Consider the following 20,185-nt stretch of genomic DNA (forward strand, 5'->3'; position numbering starts at 1 on the left):
CAGAGTTGGGATGCACAGAGCCAGGCAAATCAGGAGCTTTTTTAAACACAGCCCCTAAGCTTTATGCAGGGCCTGGGCTCTGGTGTTGGATGGCTTGTTCCTGATGAAAAAACGCAAGACTTCACATCCCCCCAGGCTAAAAGCACCTCGGCCAACCCTCAGACAGGGAAGCCGCTGCTGCAGAAGGGCCACAGGTCCCACTATGTTGGGCATCTGATAGGGGACCAGCACTGTCCCTTGGGTGCTGATGCTCACCCATCACCCCCACCAGACACCCGCAGGCCACCCCACAAAGCAACATCAGGGACTCACTCTCCCTCCTGCCCCAGCCAGCCCCAGGCAAAGCAGGCCGCCACCACAGCACCAACAAGGCTCTGAGGAGGCCTCCACTGTCCAGCAGCCCCCTGAGCACTGCCCAGCTGCAGGAGCTCACCCTGCACCAGGGCTGGGGACAGGCCCAGTGCCTCCCTCCCCGGCAGAGCTTCACCCCCCTGCGCAGCTGCTTCCAGCAACCTCCTCCTCCTCCCGCCACCGACCAGGCAGCCCCGGCCCCGGGGCCTCCTGCCACACAAGTCCAGCCCCGGGCCGGCCAGCACTACGCCGGGGAGCAGCCCAGGCCTGCGCAGGCCTCGCCCTGCGGGCCCCGGGGGCAGCGCACCCCGGCTGTAGAGGCCTCCGGCCCTCGCACGGCCGCCGCCCCCCTGAGGCCCCGCGGCCGAGGGCGAACGGTTTGACGCGGGGCGCGCCGGTGACATCAGAGCCTTCTAGAAGATTCCCCTAGGGATCCCGCCACTACAAACGCGCGCCTGACCAATGAGAGCGCCTCGAGGGGGCGGTGCCGACTTGAACTGACCAATGGGAGGCGGTTGCATGGAGGAGGGGCGAGGCGGGCGGGTGGTGGCGAGGCTTCGCCACGGCTCACCGGCCTCGCCCCGCCTCTCCCTCAAGAACAGCCAATGAGCTCGGTGCAGCGCGGCGACGGACAACCTCCCGGCCCAACGGGGCGGGGCGCGCGCGGGCGGGACTCCCCTGACGTGGCGGCCGGGGGGCGGGGGCGGCTCAGCGAGCGCGCGGCGTCCCGGGACAGCGCGAGCGGTGAGTGCCGGGGGCGGTGGCGGCCCTGCCCCACCGAGCCGCCCCACCGCGCCGCCCCACAGACCCCCGCGGTGCCGGCACCGGCGTCCCGGTGGGGCCGGGGACGCGGCTTCTCCGCCCCCTGCGGTGACAGCGAGTCCCGACGGGGCTAGGGGTGTAAGTCCCCCCGCCCCGTGGGGGTGACAGGGTGTCGCTGGGGTGGGTCAGTGCCCCCGCCCCGTGGGGTGACAGGGTGGGGCTGGGGGGGGTCAGTCCCCCCGTCCCGTGGGCTGACAGGGTGTTGCTGGGGAGGGGTCAGTCCCCCTGCCCCATGAGGTGACAGGGTGGCCCTGTGGGGCTGGGAGCGTCAATGCCCCCATCCCGTGGGGTGACAGGGTGTTGCTGGGGGTGTCAGTGGCCCCGCCCCATGGGGTGACAGGGCGCCCCTTTGGGGCTGGCAGGATCAGCCCCTCTGGCTGTGGGGTGACAGGGTGCCCCTGTGGGGCTGGGAAGGGGGCATCAGCCCCTCTCCCCCTTCATGGGTGGGGAGCAGAGGCTGGCCTGTAGCCCCATTGCCCCCAGGGGGTGGCAGGGTGTCTCTGTGGGGCTGAAGGCAGGGGAGGAAGGGGTTGGCGCCTCTGCCCCCACGGGGTGACAAGGTTTCCTGGTGGGAATGTGGGTCAGGGTTAACTGCTCTGCCTTCCCTAGTAACAGCTGTCACGGTGGGTCTGAAGGGGGTGGGAGGAAGGGGTTAAACCCATGAGCACACACACACCCCCCCCACAGGGCTGCTGTACAGCCCTGTGGGGCTGCAGAGGGTGGTAAGGTGAGGGTTAACCCCTCTCTCCCCTCTGGCACTGGAGGGAATAATGTGCCCCACTGGAGCTGTGTGGCGTGGCCGGGAAGGGATTAACACCCCCCCACCCCACCCCGGTTGGGGGCACCTGTATATCCCAGCGGGGCTGCTGAGGAAGTGGGTAACCTCCCCCCTCCAGGTTACAGGAAAGGGGTCGGAGGGGCCAGCAAAGAAGGGGTTAACCCGTGTTCCCTGTCGAGGTGACAGTGTCCCTCAGGAGAGCTGGAGGTGGGGAGGAAAGGGTTAACCCGCTTGGGGCAGACAGTGGGACCCAGTGAGGCTGCAGCAGAGGCCAGCATCTCCCCGGGTCCCTGCACTGGAGGGATGAACCCCTTCACATGGAGGTGACAGCTCCACACAGAGCCACTAAATGGGGCACCCCTAAATGGGGCACTGCCTGCGGGGGTCTTAACTCTGTCCCCACACAGGTCCTAGCCCCCCGTCGGGGCTGGGCAGGGAGCACAGAGGGGTTGCAGCGAGGGTGTTTTACCTAGGGGACCCCTATATGGGCAGGCAGCAAGGGGGTCTTGACCCTGTCCCCACACCGCTGTGAGTGCCCTAGTGGGGCTGGAAAGAGGGGACCCTACACGGGGAGGCAGCGAGGGGGGCTTGACCCTGTCTGCACCCCGGGGCCAGCACCTGATGGGGCTGGAAACGGGGGACCCTGTCTGGGGGGATGACAGTGGGGCTTGACCCCGTCCCCATGCAGGAGGCAGCCCAGCGTGGGCACGGAAACGGGGGACCCGATATGGGGAGACATTGAGGGGTTCTTGACCTGTCCCCACGCAGGAGGCAGCAGCCACCGGTGCTGGCAGTGGGGGCTGTGCTGGCAGAGGCAGCAAGGGGTTAACCCTGTCCCCACGCAGGTGCCGGCACCCCAGTGGGGCTGTCGGTGGGGAGGGGGAGGCGGGCGGTGCGTGTGGGGGCTCAGGGAGGGGATGATTCATTGCGGGTAGTCATGACATTGCTGCCTGGTTGCCTGCGGCTGCCAGCCAGCACGAGCACGGGTGGCTCTGCCTGCCCCGTCGTACTGAGATCCCCTCCGGCTCCCTGAGCAAACCCGGGACACGCTGCCATGCCGGCCATCCTGCTCTTCTGGAGCCGCGCCGAGAGGTACGCACCCACCCTGGCATCCCCGGCTCACCGCGCTCGGTGCCTGGCAAAGCCACGGGACCCCCAGCCCCTGGGGATGCTGCGGGCTGTCGCCTGCCCAGCATTTCGCTCGCCAAGGGTGGGATGCAGGAGCCGCCGGGTGATGTCCCGGTATGGCTGACTAATTTCGGTGTGCAGCATCCAGAGGGGATGCTCGCTGTGGCCCGTGAGTGACGGTGACGGACCGGGGGGACGTGGTGGCATTGGATTTGCTTGGTGCACCTGAAGGTGACTTCTCAGAAGTAGGTTTTGTGCCGACGGGCTCGGAGAAGGCACCCGTCCCAGTGCCCCGCTGCGACAGGGGGACTTCCAGTCGCTGGGTGGGACCGTGGCCGTCGGACCCTTTCCGCTAGGGGGACCGGGACCCGTGCCCGGTGGTGGGATACAGGGACCCCCATGCATCTGAAGGGAATTTGCTGGGGAGGTGCAAATTGGTTAAATGTGACTTTTTTGCTCCACATCACCGCTGCCCTACTTTTCTCCCTCCCCGATTCGCCTGGCGGGTGCACAGCCCTGGGCGTCAGCAGAGTCGTTTCTGGGGACACCGGGGGCTCCTGGCTGCGCTCCCTGCTCCTCGGCGGGGGCTGCGCGGGGGACGTGACGGTAGCGGGGCGGCTGGGCGCCTTGCGGCAGCGGGGAGGGAGGATGCCGGAGCTGACGGCAGGAGTGTCTTAATCGGGCGGCTTAGTGAGAAAGCGTCAAGAAACCAATTAAAAGGAAAATTACGGCGTGGCGAGCAACTCCATTGAAGGGTCCCCCTGTGCGCGGCTGGGAAGCGCACAAAGGACGGCAGCTCCCCGGCAGCTCCCTGCCAGTGCCGCGTGGACACCTCCTCACCTGTCACTGACACCGTTTTGGAGCCGTCCTGGGAGCAGGGGTCAGAGCCAACCGTGGGCATCAGGCTGGCGAGGAGCTCCCTTTTCGGTGCAGTGGAGGAGCTGGAGGGGAAGGCTTGCCACCGAAGCATCCCTTGGCGGAGGCAGCATCCCCGGCACGAGCCGGCACCTTCCTCTCTGCCGTCCTCCCGCCACCCTCCAGTGACTCCCAGCCGAGCACAGGGCACCTGCCAGCGCCTGAGGACAACCGTGATGTTTAAAGTAAAACTAGAGCCTTTAAAAATGACGGCATGGACTCTGAATGTGTTCGTAAAGTTTCGGTAAGTGGGTTTCCGCCTCTCGACCTCGTGTCCTCATTAAACCGTCACTGCCCATCCCCAGTGTCCTGCGGTGACCTTGAACCCTGAGATGGAAAAAAAATCTCGGTGCCGCTTCTGGGGTCGGTTTGTTCCCTTAGATGACTGCCGAGCAGAGGGATTATGTCAAATGATTGCTATTCAGCTGGTGCTCTCATCCAGCGGTTGCACGGGCTGATGTCATGTGCGGGGCTAGAACAAAGATTTAATTATTTTTTATTTTTTTTTTTGATGTGGTTGCGAGAACAGGATGGAGGCTGGGCTGGCTTGGCGGTGCCACGGGATGCTTGTGGTTTTCTCCAAGGCCAGGTGGCCGTGGCTTGTCCAAAGGCATCTGATTTGGGAGGGTGATACAGGAATGGCTTTGCCTGCCTGAAACCCAACCTGCGGTGCCTTCCCCCCCCCATCGACTCCCGAGGGGGTTAAATAGGAAGGCAGGAGAGGATGACTGAGCAGAAGGGGGAGAGCGGTGGCAAGGCACAGCTGATCCCCGGGAGGTGGGAGGGAAGAAGGGAGGCTTTGCGGGGACAGAGTCGTGTTTTACCATCATCGCACATGTGAGTGTCGCCTCCGGAGCGTGCCTTAACCCACCAGGTCACCCGCCAGCAGCTGGTCCTCACCTGCACGGTAAACTGCGGTGCAGGGATGCGTTTCGGTGCAGCTCTTCCCCCCTCCTTGAGCTCAGCTGGGCAAAGGGATCCCCTGCCGGGAGAGCATCCCCAGTGGGCATCCTCACCCCAGCCAAAGACCCCTCGGTGGGCATGGCCAGATATCTTGTGGGGGGCAACAGTGTTTTGCTGGGTACAGGATGTGTTTTTGTGGGAAGCACTGTGGGGTTTCAGCTTGGCAGGGGGGCCAGTGGTGCTGTCAGATTGGGCTGTGCAGGGTTGGAGCCGGGGGCTGGGGTCTTTAGGGGGTGATGACTGAAGGTTTACCACCTCCACATCTTTCGAGCCTGGGTGTGGTGGGGTTGTCTTGAGTGCTGCCTGGCTTGCCCTCGCTGCAGGAGGGTTGACATTTTCCAGACAGGGGCCAAATCCTGGTCCAGGTCCTGATGCTGGTCACAGGGAGCCCCTGCCCAGCATCAGAGGCTGCTGTGGGGAGGGGAGGTGTTGGGGTGACAGCAGGGGCAGTTGGCAGGTTACCTCTCACTCCCCCACACCTGTTGCTCACCCCAGGGTCTCCTGCAGCTCTCGAGCCCCACAGGGAGGGCAGATGGGGAGGCAGAAGTGGGCAGGGGTCAGAGCATCCCCCAGCGCCTTGCGTGGGCTGGGTGCTGCCAGTGGCTCAGCGTGCGGGTGCTGGAGCTGGCACGGAAACAATGCTGGCATCCAGGAGCTGCCGTGGGAAATGCTGTCGGATGCTCTTTATGCCCCCAGAGACCTTCTCCCATCTCTTTTGTGCCACCCCAGGCTGCCACATGCATCCGCAAGTGCCTCTGTCTCCCCTTGCTGTGTCCTTTGGAGGCCTGTACCCCGGTGCCTTAGCCCTGCTCCCCACCTACAGCAGAGTACCTGCTCCATGGCTGGGGCAAAAAAGAGCAGAAGGTGGTGGTCTGGATCGAGGTGGCCAAGTATGGGGCCAATTTCCAAGCCCCTGTAGCAGCTACACAGCTATAGAGGGGTTATCGCCCCAGGCATGACCCAAGACAAGCCTTGGATGCTTGGGGTGGATTCGGGGGGCTCAGCGCAGTGCCGCGGGCATGTACCTCAGGGCAGAGCAGCCACCCTCATCTGAGCTGCTGTGGCTGGGTGGTGGTTCTGGGATCTCCACTGGGAGCTTATGGATAGAGTGAGGGTGGGGGAGGACATCTGGTAACTTGTATGATGGTGAAGGCAAGGGCCAAGGCTCACACCCTGTGCAGAAATCTGTTTGCTGGAGCTGCACGATGGGCTGGGGCTGCCTAGGGGTGTGTGGAGCAAGGATGGGGTGAAAGATGGACCCTAGCAGGGAGCAGGACGTGAGCAGGAGCGCTTACCAGGCAGCAGTGGGTCTGCTGGGGCAATGCCAGGAGGAGGGCAGGGAGAGCAGCAAGCACAGAGCTGCACTGTGTGAGGCGGGGGACGGCAGGCCAGGCTGGGGGGGTGGGGGCTTTGCTGTAGGATAACAAAAGGTTGGGAAGCAGCGGGAAGCATTCCTGGAAGTGTGGGACTTGCTCAGCCTCTGCCTGGAGGAACTGCCGTCCTGTGCAGCTCCCTGGGTCTCTGTGACTCCAGCGGCATGTCGGGAGGGGGGATGATCTGCAGCTGCCGGGTTTTCCATGCCTTAGTATAGGCATGGCCCTGGCCTTGGCCCCTGCGCCATGGAGGGCGTGAGCCCTGGGCTGCTGGCTTACTGCACGCTGCAGCTGAAGGCTCTCGGGGAGTGCAAGTCAGGCTAGAAAGCGGTGGGTTTTTTTTTAAAACAAAAAAATAAAAAAGCCCTCCCACCATCACAAGATGTTTCTGTCTAACGGCTTCGTTCTCTCTTCGCTAAATACAAATTATGGCTCTGACAGCCGGAGGCGCTTATCTCCAGCTGAATGCCAATTGCTTTTAGGAACAAAACGTTTGAAGTTCCTTTAAGGTGAAGGCAGCAGCAAGGTCCCTGCTGCCGCTTTCAGCCTCCAAAAACCTGCTGTCACGGCCCCCGACTGGGGTCCCAGGTTCCCAGCTGGGAGAGCACAGGGACACACACACACACAGAGATGCCGGTGGCTACATTTAGACATAGCTCAGCCCTCCTGGCTCAGCAGCCGGGGGGATGGAACGGGGACACGGTCCTGGCCTGACGTTAGCAGTGGCGTGGCCCCTATAATAACGCCGTGCCCTGGCTCAGGCTTTCGCTCTCGCCGTCAGGCTCAGAGATGCATCTCCCCGTCCCCGCTGTGGGGCTCGGCGGGGTAAAACGGGAGCCAGGCCACATCCTGGCACCGGGGCTCTGACCTCCGGTGGGAAGTGTGGACTTGAGCCATCTCTGGTGCTGCTGGCCTGTGGGACACAGGGAGCAGCAGCTCCGTGATAAGTGTGTGCTGGTCCTGTCCCCAGCTGCCCCAGTACAGTATTCACCTTACGAAGAGCTGTCTTTCTGCTTTCAGGAATAAGTACTCGGCTCCCGGCAGCATCGCCGTCATGGGAAAGGACTATTACAAGATTCTGGGTATCCAGACCGGTGCCAACGAGGATGAAATCAAGAAAGCCTATCGGAAAATGGCCCTGAAATATCACCCTGATAAGAATAAAGACCCCAACGCCGAGGAGAAGTTCAAGGAGATCGCAGAGGCTTACGACATCCTGAGCGACCCCAAGAAACGAGCTGTTTATGACCAGTATGGGGAGGAAGGTAAGGGCATGTGCACTGCCCACTCAGAGGCAGGGGTGCCGGGTCCAGATCAGGTTTTGTAGGCGAGGGAGCATTTTCACACAGCGATGTCCCTGTGGTTCATGACTGCCCCTAAAACAGGGCTGGTGGCCACAGAATTGGGGAGAGCGAAGTCTCCGCAGGTGCCAGAAATCACCTCTCATCCTGCTTTACCCCAGGCTGTTCCACTTTTCTAACCTGCCACCCTGCTTCCTGGGATGGCTGGGCTCTCTGTGCCCTCTGCCCCAAAACCCCAGCAAGCCAGCTGAGATGATGGAAATAGAAGGAGCTCACCTCCCGGGTCGTAGCTGGGGTAATTAATTTAATTGACCTAAACATCCCAGCAGAGTAGTACTGCTTTTGCCCACATTCCCCCTGCATTTGGGCACTGGTCCCACTGTCCTCCCCAGTACAGGCTGACCTGCAGGATTCAAAGCTTTTCCCAATTTAAGTAATAGGTCTTTGTTTTGAAACCAAGCGGCTGCTGTTGTCTGGTGGTTGGCACGGAGGAGGAGGAGAGCTCTGCACCGCAGGCAGCCTTATTAGTCGAAGATGGAAGAGCGCAACCCCATTTGAGGAGAGCACCAAATAGCATCTGCATTAATCAGCCCAGGACCTGGGTGCTTAAAAGAGCAGGAGGTCTGGCAGGAGCAGGGTGGCAGAGGCAGCCCCTCTCACGGGGCCAGCAGGCAGGTGCATCCCCTAACGAGCCACCAGCAGCATTAACCAGCGGTGGGTGGGTTAATTCATGACCCACTAGTTATGTCAGGGCTGTGATGGATACACCGGCCACAGTGATTTGCCACCCTGTAAAATGAGAAGAGACTGCCTCAAGTGGGAAACCAGCCTTTCTCCAAGGCAGTGCCGAAATCGGACCCGCTTGGCTGGCGCTATGGGATTAAAGGTGAAACCTCCTGGCTGTACAGCCTGTTAGTGATGGGGGCTCTCCAGGGATCTGGCAAAGTCCCCATCGCCTGAGTGTAGTCAACTGGCTTGCAGATATGTGATTAATAGAAGGCCAGTTTGTTATTTAACTTGAAATGTGAATAAAATATGTAAATATCGAGAATGAAAACCAAGAAAGAATGTGGAAAAGAGAGGACGTCACAACTAGGAGAAGGCATAGATGCCAAAATATGTCTAGCTGGGACATAACAAGATAAGATGTAAGAGAACCAAACGGTTAACGAGACCACACAGAAAATTACTTGAACTATGTGTGGACTTTCCTGAGTAAGGAGCTAAAAGATCCACCCTCGAGCACAGAAAGCCCTTACTGCCAAAGCCTGCTCCTCACAGAACATGCAGGGAGGAAAAAAGAACACTGTACCTTTAAGTGGAGACAAGGCTCATAAGAACCCTTGAGTGTGACTAAACCTAATTGTAAACAATTGTTCAAAGTGTATAAAGTGTTTTACTATGCATTAAGAGGAGAACTAGTTCTTGTGGATTTCCACCTAGCTCCCCACTTTGCACAAACTAGAGTAAAAAGAGAGAAACAGCTCAGCCTGTTGTGTGAGTTGATGCTGCACACCGGCTAGGGACCCGCATACTGCTTACAGGGCAGCATGAAAGCATCTGAAGTACGAGCAAATTGAGGAGGGAGGGAAGAGCATCCTTCTCCTTGCTTCATCGACTTCAGAGCAGTCATGGTCCATGGCCCCACACACCTTTCGTTTCCCTTCTGATGCCATTTTTTGGAGCAACGTGACTTGGGGATCAGCATTTTGAGGAGCTTCTGGGTCCCACGTGCTGCAGTGGGCAAGCTGCCCCCAGCCCACCCAGAATATTCACTTAATCAGAAAAGACCCCCAAACTTGCCCTGCTGCTGGGGGTGGGGTGGGCGGGGTGGGGGTGGGGCTGGCAGGAGTAAAGTGTCAGAAATAGCCCTCCACTGTCACCACATGCCCTGAAAATAGCCCTTGAGCTAGGCTGCACTTAACCCTTTCTGCCCCTCCTGGTCAGAAATAGCCTTGCAGAGCATGTGTGACCTCTCTGGGGGGGCACTTGTCATGTGCCTTGGCTGCTTGGGACTTTGGGGGAGTTGCAGTGATGTAAGGCTCAGCCTGGGACCTGGCAGGGGAGCTTCCCAGGGGAATGGTTGCCAAAAGATCCAAACCTTGAGCTTACCTGGCATTTCATACAGTCTGTATGCAGGGAGCTGTGTGCTGACCTGGAGTTCTGCTGAATTCCACCTGCTGTGCCACCCAAAGCCACCGTCAGTCGCTGAGCTCAAAGCCTGTTCTCACCTGCAGGACAGGATGCTCCTGGACTACAGCCGTCGGTACAGCCCAAGAGATGGCTATTTTGGCAGAAGGGAGCCTGCCCACGAGCGAAAATAGAGATGGGCTGGTCAGGAAGCGTTTTAAATTAAAAGGCCATGAATTGGGTGGAGAGAACCAAGGAAGCACTTCAGTAGGGATAGCAGGGACAAAACCCGACAGGATCTTTAGCTTGCTGGGTGTAGGGGCAGAACTGTATGTCGTGGCTTGAGGTGATGCCTTCCTGGCCCAAGCTTTTCGCAGGTGACTGGGCTGGAGGGAATGACCTGCACCCCTAGGAGATGCTGGAAGTGCTGCCTGGAGCCAGCAGAGACCACACTCCCACCTGAGAAATGCAATCCTAGCACGGCATCTGCTGGCAGGGAACATTCATGTCTCATCTTCCCCCTTCTGTTACAGGTCTCAAAACTGGAGGTGGCTCTTCAGGTGGCTCAGGGAACACTTTCCACTACACCTACCATGGAGACCCCCATGCCACCTTCGCATCCTTCTTCGGGGGCTCCAACCCTTTTGACGTCTTCTTTGCTAGCAGCCGCTCTCGGATGTTCAATGGCTTTGACCAGGAAGACATGGATATCGATGATGATGATGACCCTTTCAGTGCCTTCAGCCGTTTTGGCTTCAACGGCATTAACGGGGTTCACCGGCGGCACCAAGAGTCCCTGCACACGCGGAGGAAGGTCCAAGACCCACCTGTCATCCACGAGCTCAAGGTGTCCCTGGAAGAGATCTACCATGGCTCCACCAAGAGGATGAAGATCACACGCAGAAGGCTCAACGCTGATGGCCGGACCATGCGGACTGAGGACAAGATCCTAAATATTGTCATCAAACGGGGTTGGAAGGAGGGAACTAAAATCACATTCCCCAAAGAAGGAGATGCCACCCCAGACAACATCCCTGCTGACATCGTCTTCATCCTCAAGGACAAGCCTCACGCGCATTTCAAGAGGGATGGAACAAACGTGGTCTATGCAGCAAACATCAGTCTTAAAGAGGTGGGTATGGCTGGGAAGTCCCACAGGGTGAGAGGTGGCGCTGGGTCGTGGCACATGGGGCCAAGATGGGAGTCAGTCTTCTCCTGTGTCAATGAGGAAGGACCAGGTAGGTTGTGAGAGACACGAGCAAAGAATTCTGCAGAGAGGAGCTGTAGAGGCCAACTCATGCTTGGTTTTGGAGGGGCTCAACCTCTATGCTGGGTGTAGGACACAGGTGCTGCGGTCCCTGCTGAATGCACCTTGCTTCTTGAGCCAATACAGGTGGTATCTATCGCTTTTCCCCTTTCCCCATATGTCTTGTCCTTCTATTTCAGCATAGGGTATTCACACGTGGAGGAGAGCCCAGATCCTCTGTAAGAACAAAGGAAAACCCAAGCTGGCTGGCATAAGTCTGGTCCCTGATTGTTCTTGTAGCTGAGCCCGCTGTGGCTTAGTTGCTGTCCGTGATAGCACTGAGTGCCTCTCCCCATGGACAGAGGGAAGGGTCACACAGAGGAAGGTGGTACTTTGCCCTCCCTGAGCAATGCTTTAGCTCTTTTCCCCAGTTCAGCCTTTCCTAGATGAAGAACCAAATAAATGAAATACTCAGGTAGTGAGCAAAACCCAGCGCATCCAGGCTGCCAGTCATGGGGGTCTCAGTGGGTCTGGGTGCCTCAGAGCTAGCAAGCTGCATTGAGGTGGGAGAGAAAGGGCAGATTAACCTAGTACAAGATCTGCCATTCACTGCTGCTGCTAGATAACTACCTTTTAATAAATCCCAGCTGGCAACTGCATTTAACATTGACTTTTTTGGCAGCTGCCATTTACTGTTCCTTTCAGACTGTAGATGCTGTCTGTCTTCTTAATGAGCTGTTGGTATTTTTTTTTCTTCCTGAAGATGGATTTATGTTCCCAGATGCATATAATAGAAATAAGATCAATGGGCCAGACCTGAGGTAGGGAAACGTGAGCTCAACAGTGTGCCAGCAAGTTGGGAGAACTTTACGATGGCTCTGCATCCCAGCCGGGGCTGTGTCCAGGTGTACTGGGGGCAAGAAGCAGCCATGTGGGTCTGATGGGTCTGGGTGCTCCTGGAGCAAACTCTGCTCCAGTTAACCTGCAGAGTCAGGACTCGAATTCCCTTTGTAGTGCAAAGTGCAGTGCAGAGTTTTATTCCTTCGGTGGCTAGCTCCCCCGGCATCTCCAGAAATACTTGGGAGAGACTGCCTTATTTATGGAGCCATGCATGCCATATCTCAGATGTTTCCTTCTGTGCATTCCCCTATCTGTAAAATTAACCCCAAGCTGGTTGTACTGATGTCCAGACCATGTTAGCCCAGGTTCATGCACTGCTGAGGCTGCAGGGACTCTTGCTTGGAATTGCCTTTTGAGTAGCAAATGCAGGAACCTGCTCCCATTCCACGTGCTGTTGCACCGGTGGTGCTGGTGCTGGTGCTGGGCATCTGTGATCTCCATGACCAATGTGTGCATGCTGGTGTTTGGTTTGCACGATGCAGTCACAAAGTGGAAAATTGCTGGTCTGAGCAAACTCCTTGTCTCTTTGAGCTGGAATTTCTGGGCTCTGTCCTTCCCCACTGCAAACCCAGTGTGCTGGGCATCCTCAGGGAGCTGCTGGCCTGGCTGCCGTCCCCAGTCTGCTGCTTGCTAGGGCAGGGTGATACTCCGCTGCTTTTAACTTCCGTGAGAAGTACCTTAAGCACTCCGGAGCATGAACAGATGCCGGGAGCTCCCCAGTTCCATGTGCCACCACCTCAGTATGGGGTGGAGTACAGCCTCTTCATCACTTGAGATTATGGCCATAGCCTCGGGCACTCTTCTTGCATCCTTCCTCCTTGTAAGTCTGCCTTTTTGAGCCTGATCTTTAGTCTCTTCCACTGCCGTGGCAGCAGCACAGCACAGTGCCAGCAGGCAGAGCTGGCAGGCAGGCAGTGCTGTGACCCCACTTATGGCCACGTTGGAGACCCCTCACCAGCAGCCTGCCGTGAGGAGCAAACCTCCTGTTGCTCAGGCTGGGGGCACTCAGGAGAGCATCCTCCTCCTCCTCCTTCCCACAGAGCCCTCTGGAGAGCAACGCAGGGAGGCAATGCCCTCCCAGCCCTCAATTCCCAGCCCTGCTGGGTGCCACATACCCCACGCTGGAGCCGTGCGGGTTGGTTGCCTCTTGGCTGCTGCAGAAGCCAGAGGCGTATGTAGGCTTCACCAGGGACTCGTGGGCTGCGGGGAAGTGTCCCTTCCTAAAACTACAGGCACATGTGGCAGTGGGAGGCTGAAGCAGGGAGGAGCGACACCACTCTGCAGGCAGCTGCCTCTCCTGGGAGGCAGATCTTGAGGCAGCAAGCACTGCCGACAAGGGCTTGTGCCTGCCTGGCTGCCTGCCTACCGCCTGTCACCTGCTTTGCATCCTTTACCTGGTGTCACCTTCCTCCAAGCATTTGTGTCAGTGCCTGGCTGAGGTGTGACTGGTGGCGATGTCCCTCCCAGCAGCTTTGCTGCAAGCAGAGGAGGACCTGATGCTGACCTAGATAAAGCTCTGCTCTCGCAGCACAGGTGCTCAGCTCTCAAACGCAGGGTGATTTCATCCCTAGGGATAAACCAAGCCTCTTTCTAGGATGCAGGGCAGCTCCCGTGGTTACTGGTGTTTCTTCAGCAACCAGTTTCCCAAATGCCAGTGAAATTGAGCAAGAAGAATGAAAAACAGGGACATACGGTGGAGGAGTGATCGCTTTGAATTCTTAGATCTTGGCTCTAGGAAGGAAACATTAAGATCCCATCTGCCTTTGCTGTTACCACCCGCTCCTGCTCGCATCGCTCCGCTTGCCCCGTTCACATGTTCCCACAGGGAGTTCGTGTTCTCCTTCCCATTTTGTGGCTGTAGATGTCCTTTCCGTGGCACACATGGACCTGTGCAGCCCTCCACAGTGCCTGGCAATGGACACCAGTGAGCAGGAGTGCTCTGGCCTCCTTGGGTGAGCGTGGGACAGAAAGGCATTGGTGGGGGAGATGGTCCTTTGATTCCCCCTGCAACCTGCTGGAGATTCAGCCAAGCACCTGCTGCTTACACGGAGCTGGCAATGGACATTGTCCTGCAGCCAGGAAACCTCATCCCTGGAGGGCACCCTTTCCAGGACACTCCATGCAGATGAGTTACACAAGGAGATGGCCCCATCTCTCCTGTTCTCCACTCACCAGAGACCCCTCTGGCTGGCTCTGGCACAGGTCCATCCCTCTGCAATCGCCCTGGTGCAAAGCCCTGGCTCAGCCGCAGAAGCCGCAGCCAGTGGCCCTGGGCCAGTGGCCAACACAAGAAGAGATGTTTCTCCTGGGGCCCGTTGCTGCTCTGCCACTGGATGCAGATCATCCCCCCACCTACCCCAGAAGCAGCAATTGCATCCTCCTCCCCTCCCTTTGCAGGGTGTTTTGGGACTGCTGGGACCCCCCCAACCCGATCGGAGCTTGGAGGGGTGAGCTTGCTCCAGCCTCCCACCTGGAAGCTCAAGGCTGTGCCCCCAGCAATCCCCCCCACCTCTTCCAGAAGCATTGCTCCACAGTCCTCTCCCTCAGCCCTTGCCGAAAGCCTGGAGACGATCCTGCCCACATGTACACCAGAACTGTCTGAGTTATTTAAGGACACAAGGATTTTCTTGCTGCATTCCCACATCACATGGCTCACTAATGCAGGCTGGCTTGTGGCTGCCGCGGCACCCACCACCCTGGCTGCTCCTGGGGGCTGGGGTACAACAAGGCACCCACAAAACTGGCTCTTGGCTTTGCAGCGGGGGCTGGCAACAGCGACTAGCCCCTCTGGGACCCCAGCTTCTAGGAAAACTTGATGCTGTGCTGAGGCCATGCTGCAGTCCCACACCAGCATAACCTTTTGGGGGCTGTTGGGGGGGACAGGATGCAGGCTGTGCTATAGATAACCCCCAGCGCTGGGCAGAGCTGCTGGGCTCCAGAGGGGAACAGCTGATGAATTGTGGTGGCATCCAATGATCTCAGCTTGGTTTTCGGCTGCCCAAGGCTAGGCGGTGAGGACGAGAAGGGCCTAAATTTAGTCTGTCCTGTTGCTGTGAGTGGCTGGGCACTTGCTGGTGGTGCCTCCTGGGGGCCAGGAGGTGGGGAGGGGGGGTCCTTCCTCCCATGCGGCTGGGGTACCCCTCTCCTGCACTGCGCAAGCAGCCCCAGTTCTTGGTGGTTAGACTGGGCTGGTACCAGACGAGGGCTGGGCTTCATCCAGATGGAGCTGGGCGGTTTGATAGGAGGAGCAGCCAGTGGTGGGATGGGATGTGGCTGTTGGGGTGATTTAGAGTAGCTCTGTCTGAGGCTGTGTCCCCTCTTCTCCCCCCAGGCTTTGTGCGGCTGCACCGTGAACATTCCCACCATCGATGGGAGGGTGATCCCGCTTCCCTGCAACGACATCATCAAGCCGGGGACAGTGAAGAGACTGCGCGGGGAGGGGCTGCCCTTCCCCAAGGCCCCCAGCCAGCGAGGAGACTTGATTGTGGAGTTCAAAATCCGCTTCCCAGACAGAATAGCTCCCCAGACGAGACAGATCCTCAAGCAGCACCTCCCGTGCTCTTAGAGCCCAGGGACTCTCCTCCAAGCAGCAATACTCCAAACGCACGTGCTGTAGCACCTAGCCCACACAGGACAGAGGTGCCACAGCACTTTCAAATGCAAAAAAAAAAAAAAAAAAAAAAAACAACAAAACAAAACAACACACCCTCACAATGCTTCCTTTCCCCAAAAAACCCACCCAACCCCCATCCATCCCTCCCCATCCATCCCTTTTGGCCTGTTTTCTACTCCAGCAGCAGGGAGGCTCCTGTCTGTCATGGTTCTCCTAGCTGCCAGACTTTTTCTTTTTTCCCCAGAGGTCCAGCTTTCCAACCTCCCACAAGCGAGTGGCACGGGCCCTTTGCCCAGGGAGGTATGTCACGTTGTGGTTTTTTTACGTCACCTGCTTTTCAGGCCACTTTTCCCACGAGAGGCCGGACTTGTCAGGGTCTGGCGCAGTGTAAATAGGACTCTGCAGGATCTGGCGTCCCCACTGTTAGTTTTTTCTCTTCCCCTCTTTGATACTTGCTGCTGTTCGGGGGTCCCGGCTGCACCGCGGTGCCAATTGCTCCTGCCTGCGGTGACCGCCCCCCCTGTAGCTGGACTGTTTCTCACCTAAGACCATGGCACTGAGTCCGACCGTGGTCTGCTCTCCTGTGCCAAGCCTACAACCGAGCCTCGGCTGTGCCAAATTATGGAGCACATGGGGATGATCCTGTCCAGCCTCCTGCCCCTGCCTGGGGCTGCCCCTGGTGCCTGTGGGCAGCACATGCCTGTACCCGCTGCCCACAGAGCCCCGGCTAGCAGGAGGAGGGGGGGAAAGCCCGGGGTAGAGCTTTCTTGTTCAGATGTGTTGAGTTTGCATTGCTGCTTTTTTTTTAAGTACATATATATAGAGCTCATTAGATAAACTCCATAAGGGTTTTTCTCTGCCTGTTTTGGGGTTCCTGATGTGGTGCGCTCTGACTTTGTGGGAGGGGGTGGTTCAGCAGTATGAACTTCAGACCGCCGGGAGGGGTGGTGTAGTCTGGGTGAAAAAGCAGAGCCAAGTGTGAGCAGAGCTGTGGTTTTCAGTAGCGTTTGAGGTCAACCTTAGGCATTTTATTAAGAGAAAGGCTCATGTATATATTTTTCTACAGGGACGATTCATTCAAGAGTTTTTCTGGGTTTCAGAGTAGAGACGGGAGGCGCATGAGGCAATCTGCTTGGTGGCTTTATTTTCAAATGCTGTATTTTTTTAAAACTTGGATTTCCATCAGGAGAATTTTTATATTTCTTAGCTTTCTCAGCCCACTCTGCGCCGTGTCAATTTTTTTCCCTGGGAAGGGGCTCCTAGGGAGCAGGAGGCGTTTGACCTGGTTGTGTATGGCTCCTCTTCCACCACAGTACTGCCAAGAGAAACCATGCCAAAATATTCCACCACCACCCCGAGGAATTAGTTTTTTTAAAGAAAAGTCACTGACTTGAAATGGGGATCCTTTGGGGTGGGGGGCTGAGTGCATGGTGTCCATAGGGGCTGGGTGTATAGCTGTACAGTGTATCATACAGGGCGAGGAGACCCATTAGGTGCTGCTTAATTCATCGCCTGGTTTGGCTGGTAAGGGAACACTGCCAGTTCCCTCCACTGATCCCTGTGGAGTTCAACGTAGAGAAACCCGGTGGACACCGCAAGCGAGAAGACAGGCTAGCGCGCAGATGCAAGCTGCTTTGTTTTTCTCGGTTTCAATGAGACCTGAATGTTTTATAGTAGGGCTTTTTGTAATTTTATTCTTTTTTTTTTTCTTTTTCTTTTTTTTTTTTTTTTTTGTAATGTCAGTATTGAGAGAAATAAAGTATTTTAAAAATATACTTCTTCAGGATCTATAGTGATGGGAGATGCTGGGCTGTGTTCACGCAGGCAGCAGGGATGGGGCTGTATGCTGGGGTCACCCCCACCGGCGGGCTTAGCAGGGTGCCTGGGACCTTTAAGGCCGGTGAGGAAGGGAGTTAGCCAGCCTGGTGCCCAGGGAGCTTGAGGCTGGTAGGGAGGGGAAGAAGAGTTCTGTTTGTCTGCATGGTGCACAGGACCTTCAGGGGCTGATAATGAAGGGAAGGAATACCTGACCTGCTCGGCCACAGAAGATGGCTTAATTGTGCTAACTACATTGCCAGGGACCCAGAGCAGGGGGAACCAGTCAGGAGCTCTGTGTCCCCTTGGGGCTCCCAGGGCACGGCTGACACAGATGGTGGGGTGCTGCCACTGGGGACGGGCTGGTAAAGCCAACTGCTTGCTGGCTGCTGGGGATGGGGCTGGAGAGACGCCAGTGCCTGGCTCTTCTTCAGAGGGGCCCTAGGGCAGGGCGAGAGACAGTGGCACCAGTGGCACCCAGGGTAAGACCTTCTGAATCCCCAGGATGCTTCCCCTAAGCTCCGAGCAGGATCAGCACACCAGGATGGGCAGTGAGAGCGAAACCCATGGGCATTATGCCTTGGGAGGGGACAGTGCGGAGGCTATGAAATCCTGAACGGGGGCCATGGCTCGCTAACCCTCCTAGCCAACACCTCAGGGCCATGAAATCATCCCACAAAGACCTAACTGTCAAGTCCACATAGCAGACAGGTCTGGGGGCAGGTAACAGCCTGGGCAGGCTGTGGGAGAGCCAGCACAACCCCTCCGCCCTGGGCACGGGGGCTGGCGGTGCTGCTGGGTGGCGCTGAGCAGGGAACGGCCGTGGGCAGGGGAGGCCTCGCAAACACGAGCACCCATGAGGAAGGAAGGCAAAGTGGGGATGTCAAAACAAGACGTAGCACCAACGGAGGGATGACAGCGGTGGCCCCAGACTCCCAAGACCCAACAGTACACAGCGGGGAGGGGTCCTGCTGTAACATCTGCCAGCTCTGTCACTCCTCTGCGATGAATCCCAGCAGGTCCCATGGACTTGGGAACCTGCAGCTGATGCAGCTGGTCCCTGACAATTTCTGTGTCCACACAAATAGAAAGTCACGTTCCTGCGCCCATGCTCCTCTGGCTCAGGGCACCGGACAGCCTGCCACCCATATCGTTAAAAAACAGGTCCAAGAAAGCATTGAGTCCCTTGCTTTTTCTTCATCCTTAATGTCACGTGTCCATTGCCAAGAAGTAGCCCTCCGGTGTTTGCATAGAGACTTCCTTGTGCGATGAACATTCTTCAAAAGCCCTTCTTGCTGTCACACACATCCCTGGCCAGTTTCAGCTCCTGGTGAGCTTTCGTGTCTTCTCCCTGCCGATGCGAGCCACGGCTCTGTCATCTTCTGGCAAAGCCTCACCGGGCTTCCAGAGACCATCCAATTCCTTTTCCCTCTGCAGCTGTGCCAGGAGCTCCCCATGCAGCCCGGCCAGCCGCCTGCCCTGCTCGCCTGATGTCTGACACGGGAATTGCCCGCTCCTGAGCTTCTCCAAGGCGCTCCTCTGAAACACAGCAGCACTTACCAGATCCTGAGCCCTCAGCACAACATTCCCAGGACACTGCCAAGTGCCTCCCTGAGCAGCGACACTTTTTTTGCTCTCTCCAAACCCAGGGCAGCAGCTCTGCTCTCCCTTTTGGCTCATTCCACTGACCATTTTAAACTCCACCATCTCATGGTCACTGTGGCCAAGACCATCCCACCTCCCATGAGTCCTCCTCCATTCACAACGAGCAAGCCTGGGAGGGCAACCTTTCTTAGGCGGCTCCCCAAGACTTGTGGCAAGAAGTTCTCACTTCCCACAAACTTCTGGAATTTTCCAGACCTGCCCGGCACAGCAGCAGCAGGCTATTGCCAGCCAGTACCTGGCAAGTAGAAAGCTGCCAGAAGGACAAGGGATACCCATCCAGGGATTTCCCCTCGTTGCCTTCGCAATAACTCCTCTGCTCTGGCATGGCGCTGGGCCCCGGGGAGCAGGCACCGACTGCCGCCCCATCTGATTTGTTTCCCATCGCCCTCATCCTCACCCAGAGGCTCTCAGCCACAGCACGGGTGACCGTAAGGGCTGTACCCTCAAACCTCTGCCTTACAGCAGGTGCAACACCCCCAGCTCGCCTGCCCTGCCCACCCCTCCACAACAGCCTCTACTCTCCAGCCCAGCACTGCAGGCGGGGACCTGCTCCACCAAGGATGTTGCTGCTCATCCCAAGGATGTCCCAGCTCTGCCAATGGACCAAGGCTTCCAGCCAGAGGCACCTGCACCCACAGCCCCCGAGAGTTGCCCTGTAGGCACTCCGGGACACCCCAGACCCCCTGAGCCCTCTGCCTCCCAGGAGGAGCTGGGGAGGTTCTTGGGGGGGGGGGGGGCGGGGCGGAACACTGGCAGCCCCAACATTCCATCCTGGGAGACACCAGAGAGTCATTAGCAGCCAATGGGCAGGACTGCCACCACTGCGGCTGGCCACCCCATCGCCCTGGCTGCTTTCCACTTCTGATCCCCAAAACCTTCTGCCCCAAGGTAGGGACCAACCCGACCCCTGCAGCCCTGGGGACACGCTGGGAGGCAAGTGCAGAGGTGACCGCCGGCCATGGCTCCTGTCTCTCTTTCAGCCTCAGCCAACCTGTGCCAACTGGCCGGGCAGGAGGAGCCGCCGTTCCCCGCAGCCTGGGCACCCCACACCGCCCAGGCACACCGGCAGGTATGGCACCCCTGGCTGCTCTGGCACCCCGGTGTCCCATACAGCACCGGTGGCCCCTCAGCGCTCCCGGCGCCCCCATCACACCCGCTCCCCCAGCACTCTTCACAGGGGGGAGG

The 20,185-nt window shown here is 58.1% G+C and overlaps 1 protein-coding gene across 2 annotated transcripts; it reads left to right on the top strand.

The window, feature by feature from the left end:
- The first annotated feature begins 1,019 nt into the window (after positions 1-1,019).
- DNAJB5 (DnaJ heat shock protein family (Hsp40) member B5) lies at positions 1,020-17,239 on the top strand. Of its 2 annotated transcripts, XM_055699756.1 has the most exons (4): positions 1,020-1,095; positions 7,351-7,595; positions 10,295-10,893; positions 15,239-17,238. In XM_055699756.1, exons 2-4 carry the CDS (start codon positions 7,385-7,387, stop codon positions 15,470-15,472), a joined length of 1,044 nt encoding a protein of 347 aa, XP_055555731.1. In that variant the 5' UTR covers positions 1,020-1,095; positions 7,351-7,384; the 3' UTR covers positions 15,473-17,238. The 2 variants fall into 2 exon arrangements, with proteins under 2 accessions (XP_055555731.1, XP_014133548.1); XM_014278073.3 differs by lacking the exon at positions 1,020-1,095 and having other exon boundaries at positions 7,355-7,595; positions 15,239-17,239.
- The last annotated feature ends 2,946 nt before the right edge of the window (positions 17,240-20,185 follow it).

The sequence above is a fragment of the Falco cherrug genome, chromosome Z (genome assembly GCF_023634085.1).
Source record: "Falco cherrug isolate bFalChe1 chromosome Z, bFalChe1.pri, whole genome shotgun sequence".
Classification (NCBI taxonomy): domain Eukaryota; kingdom Metazoa; phylum Chordata; class Aves; order Falconiformes; family Falconidae; genus Falco; species Falco cherrug.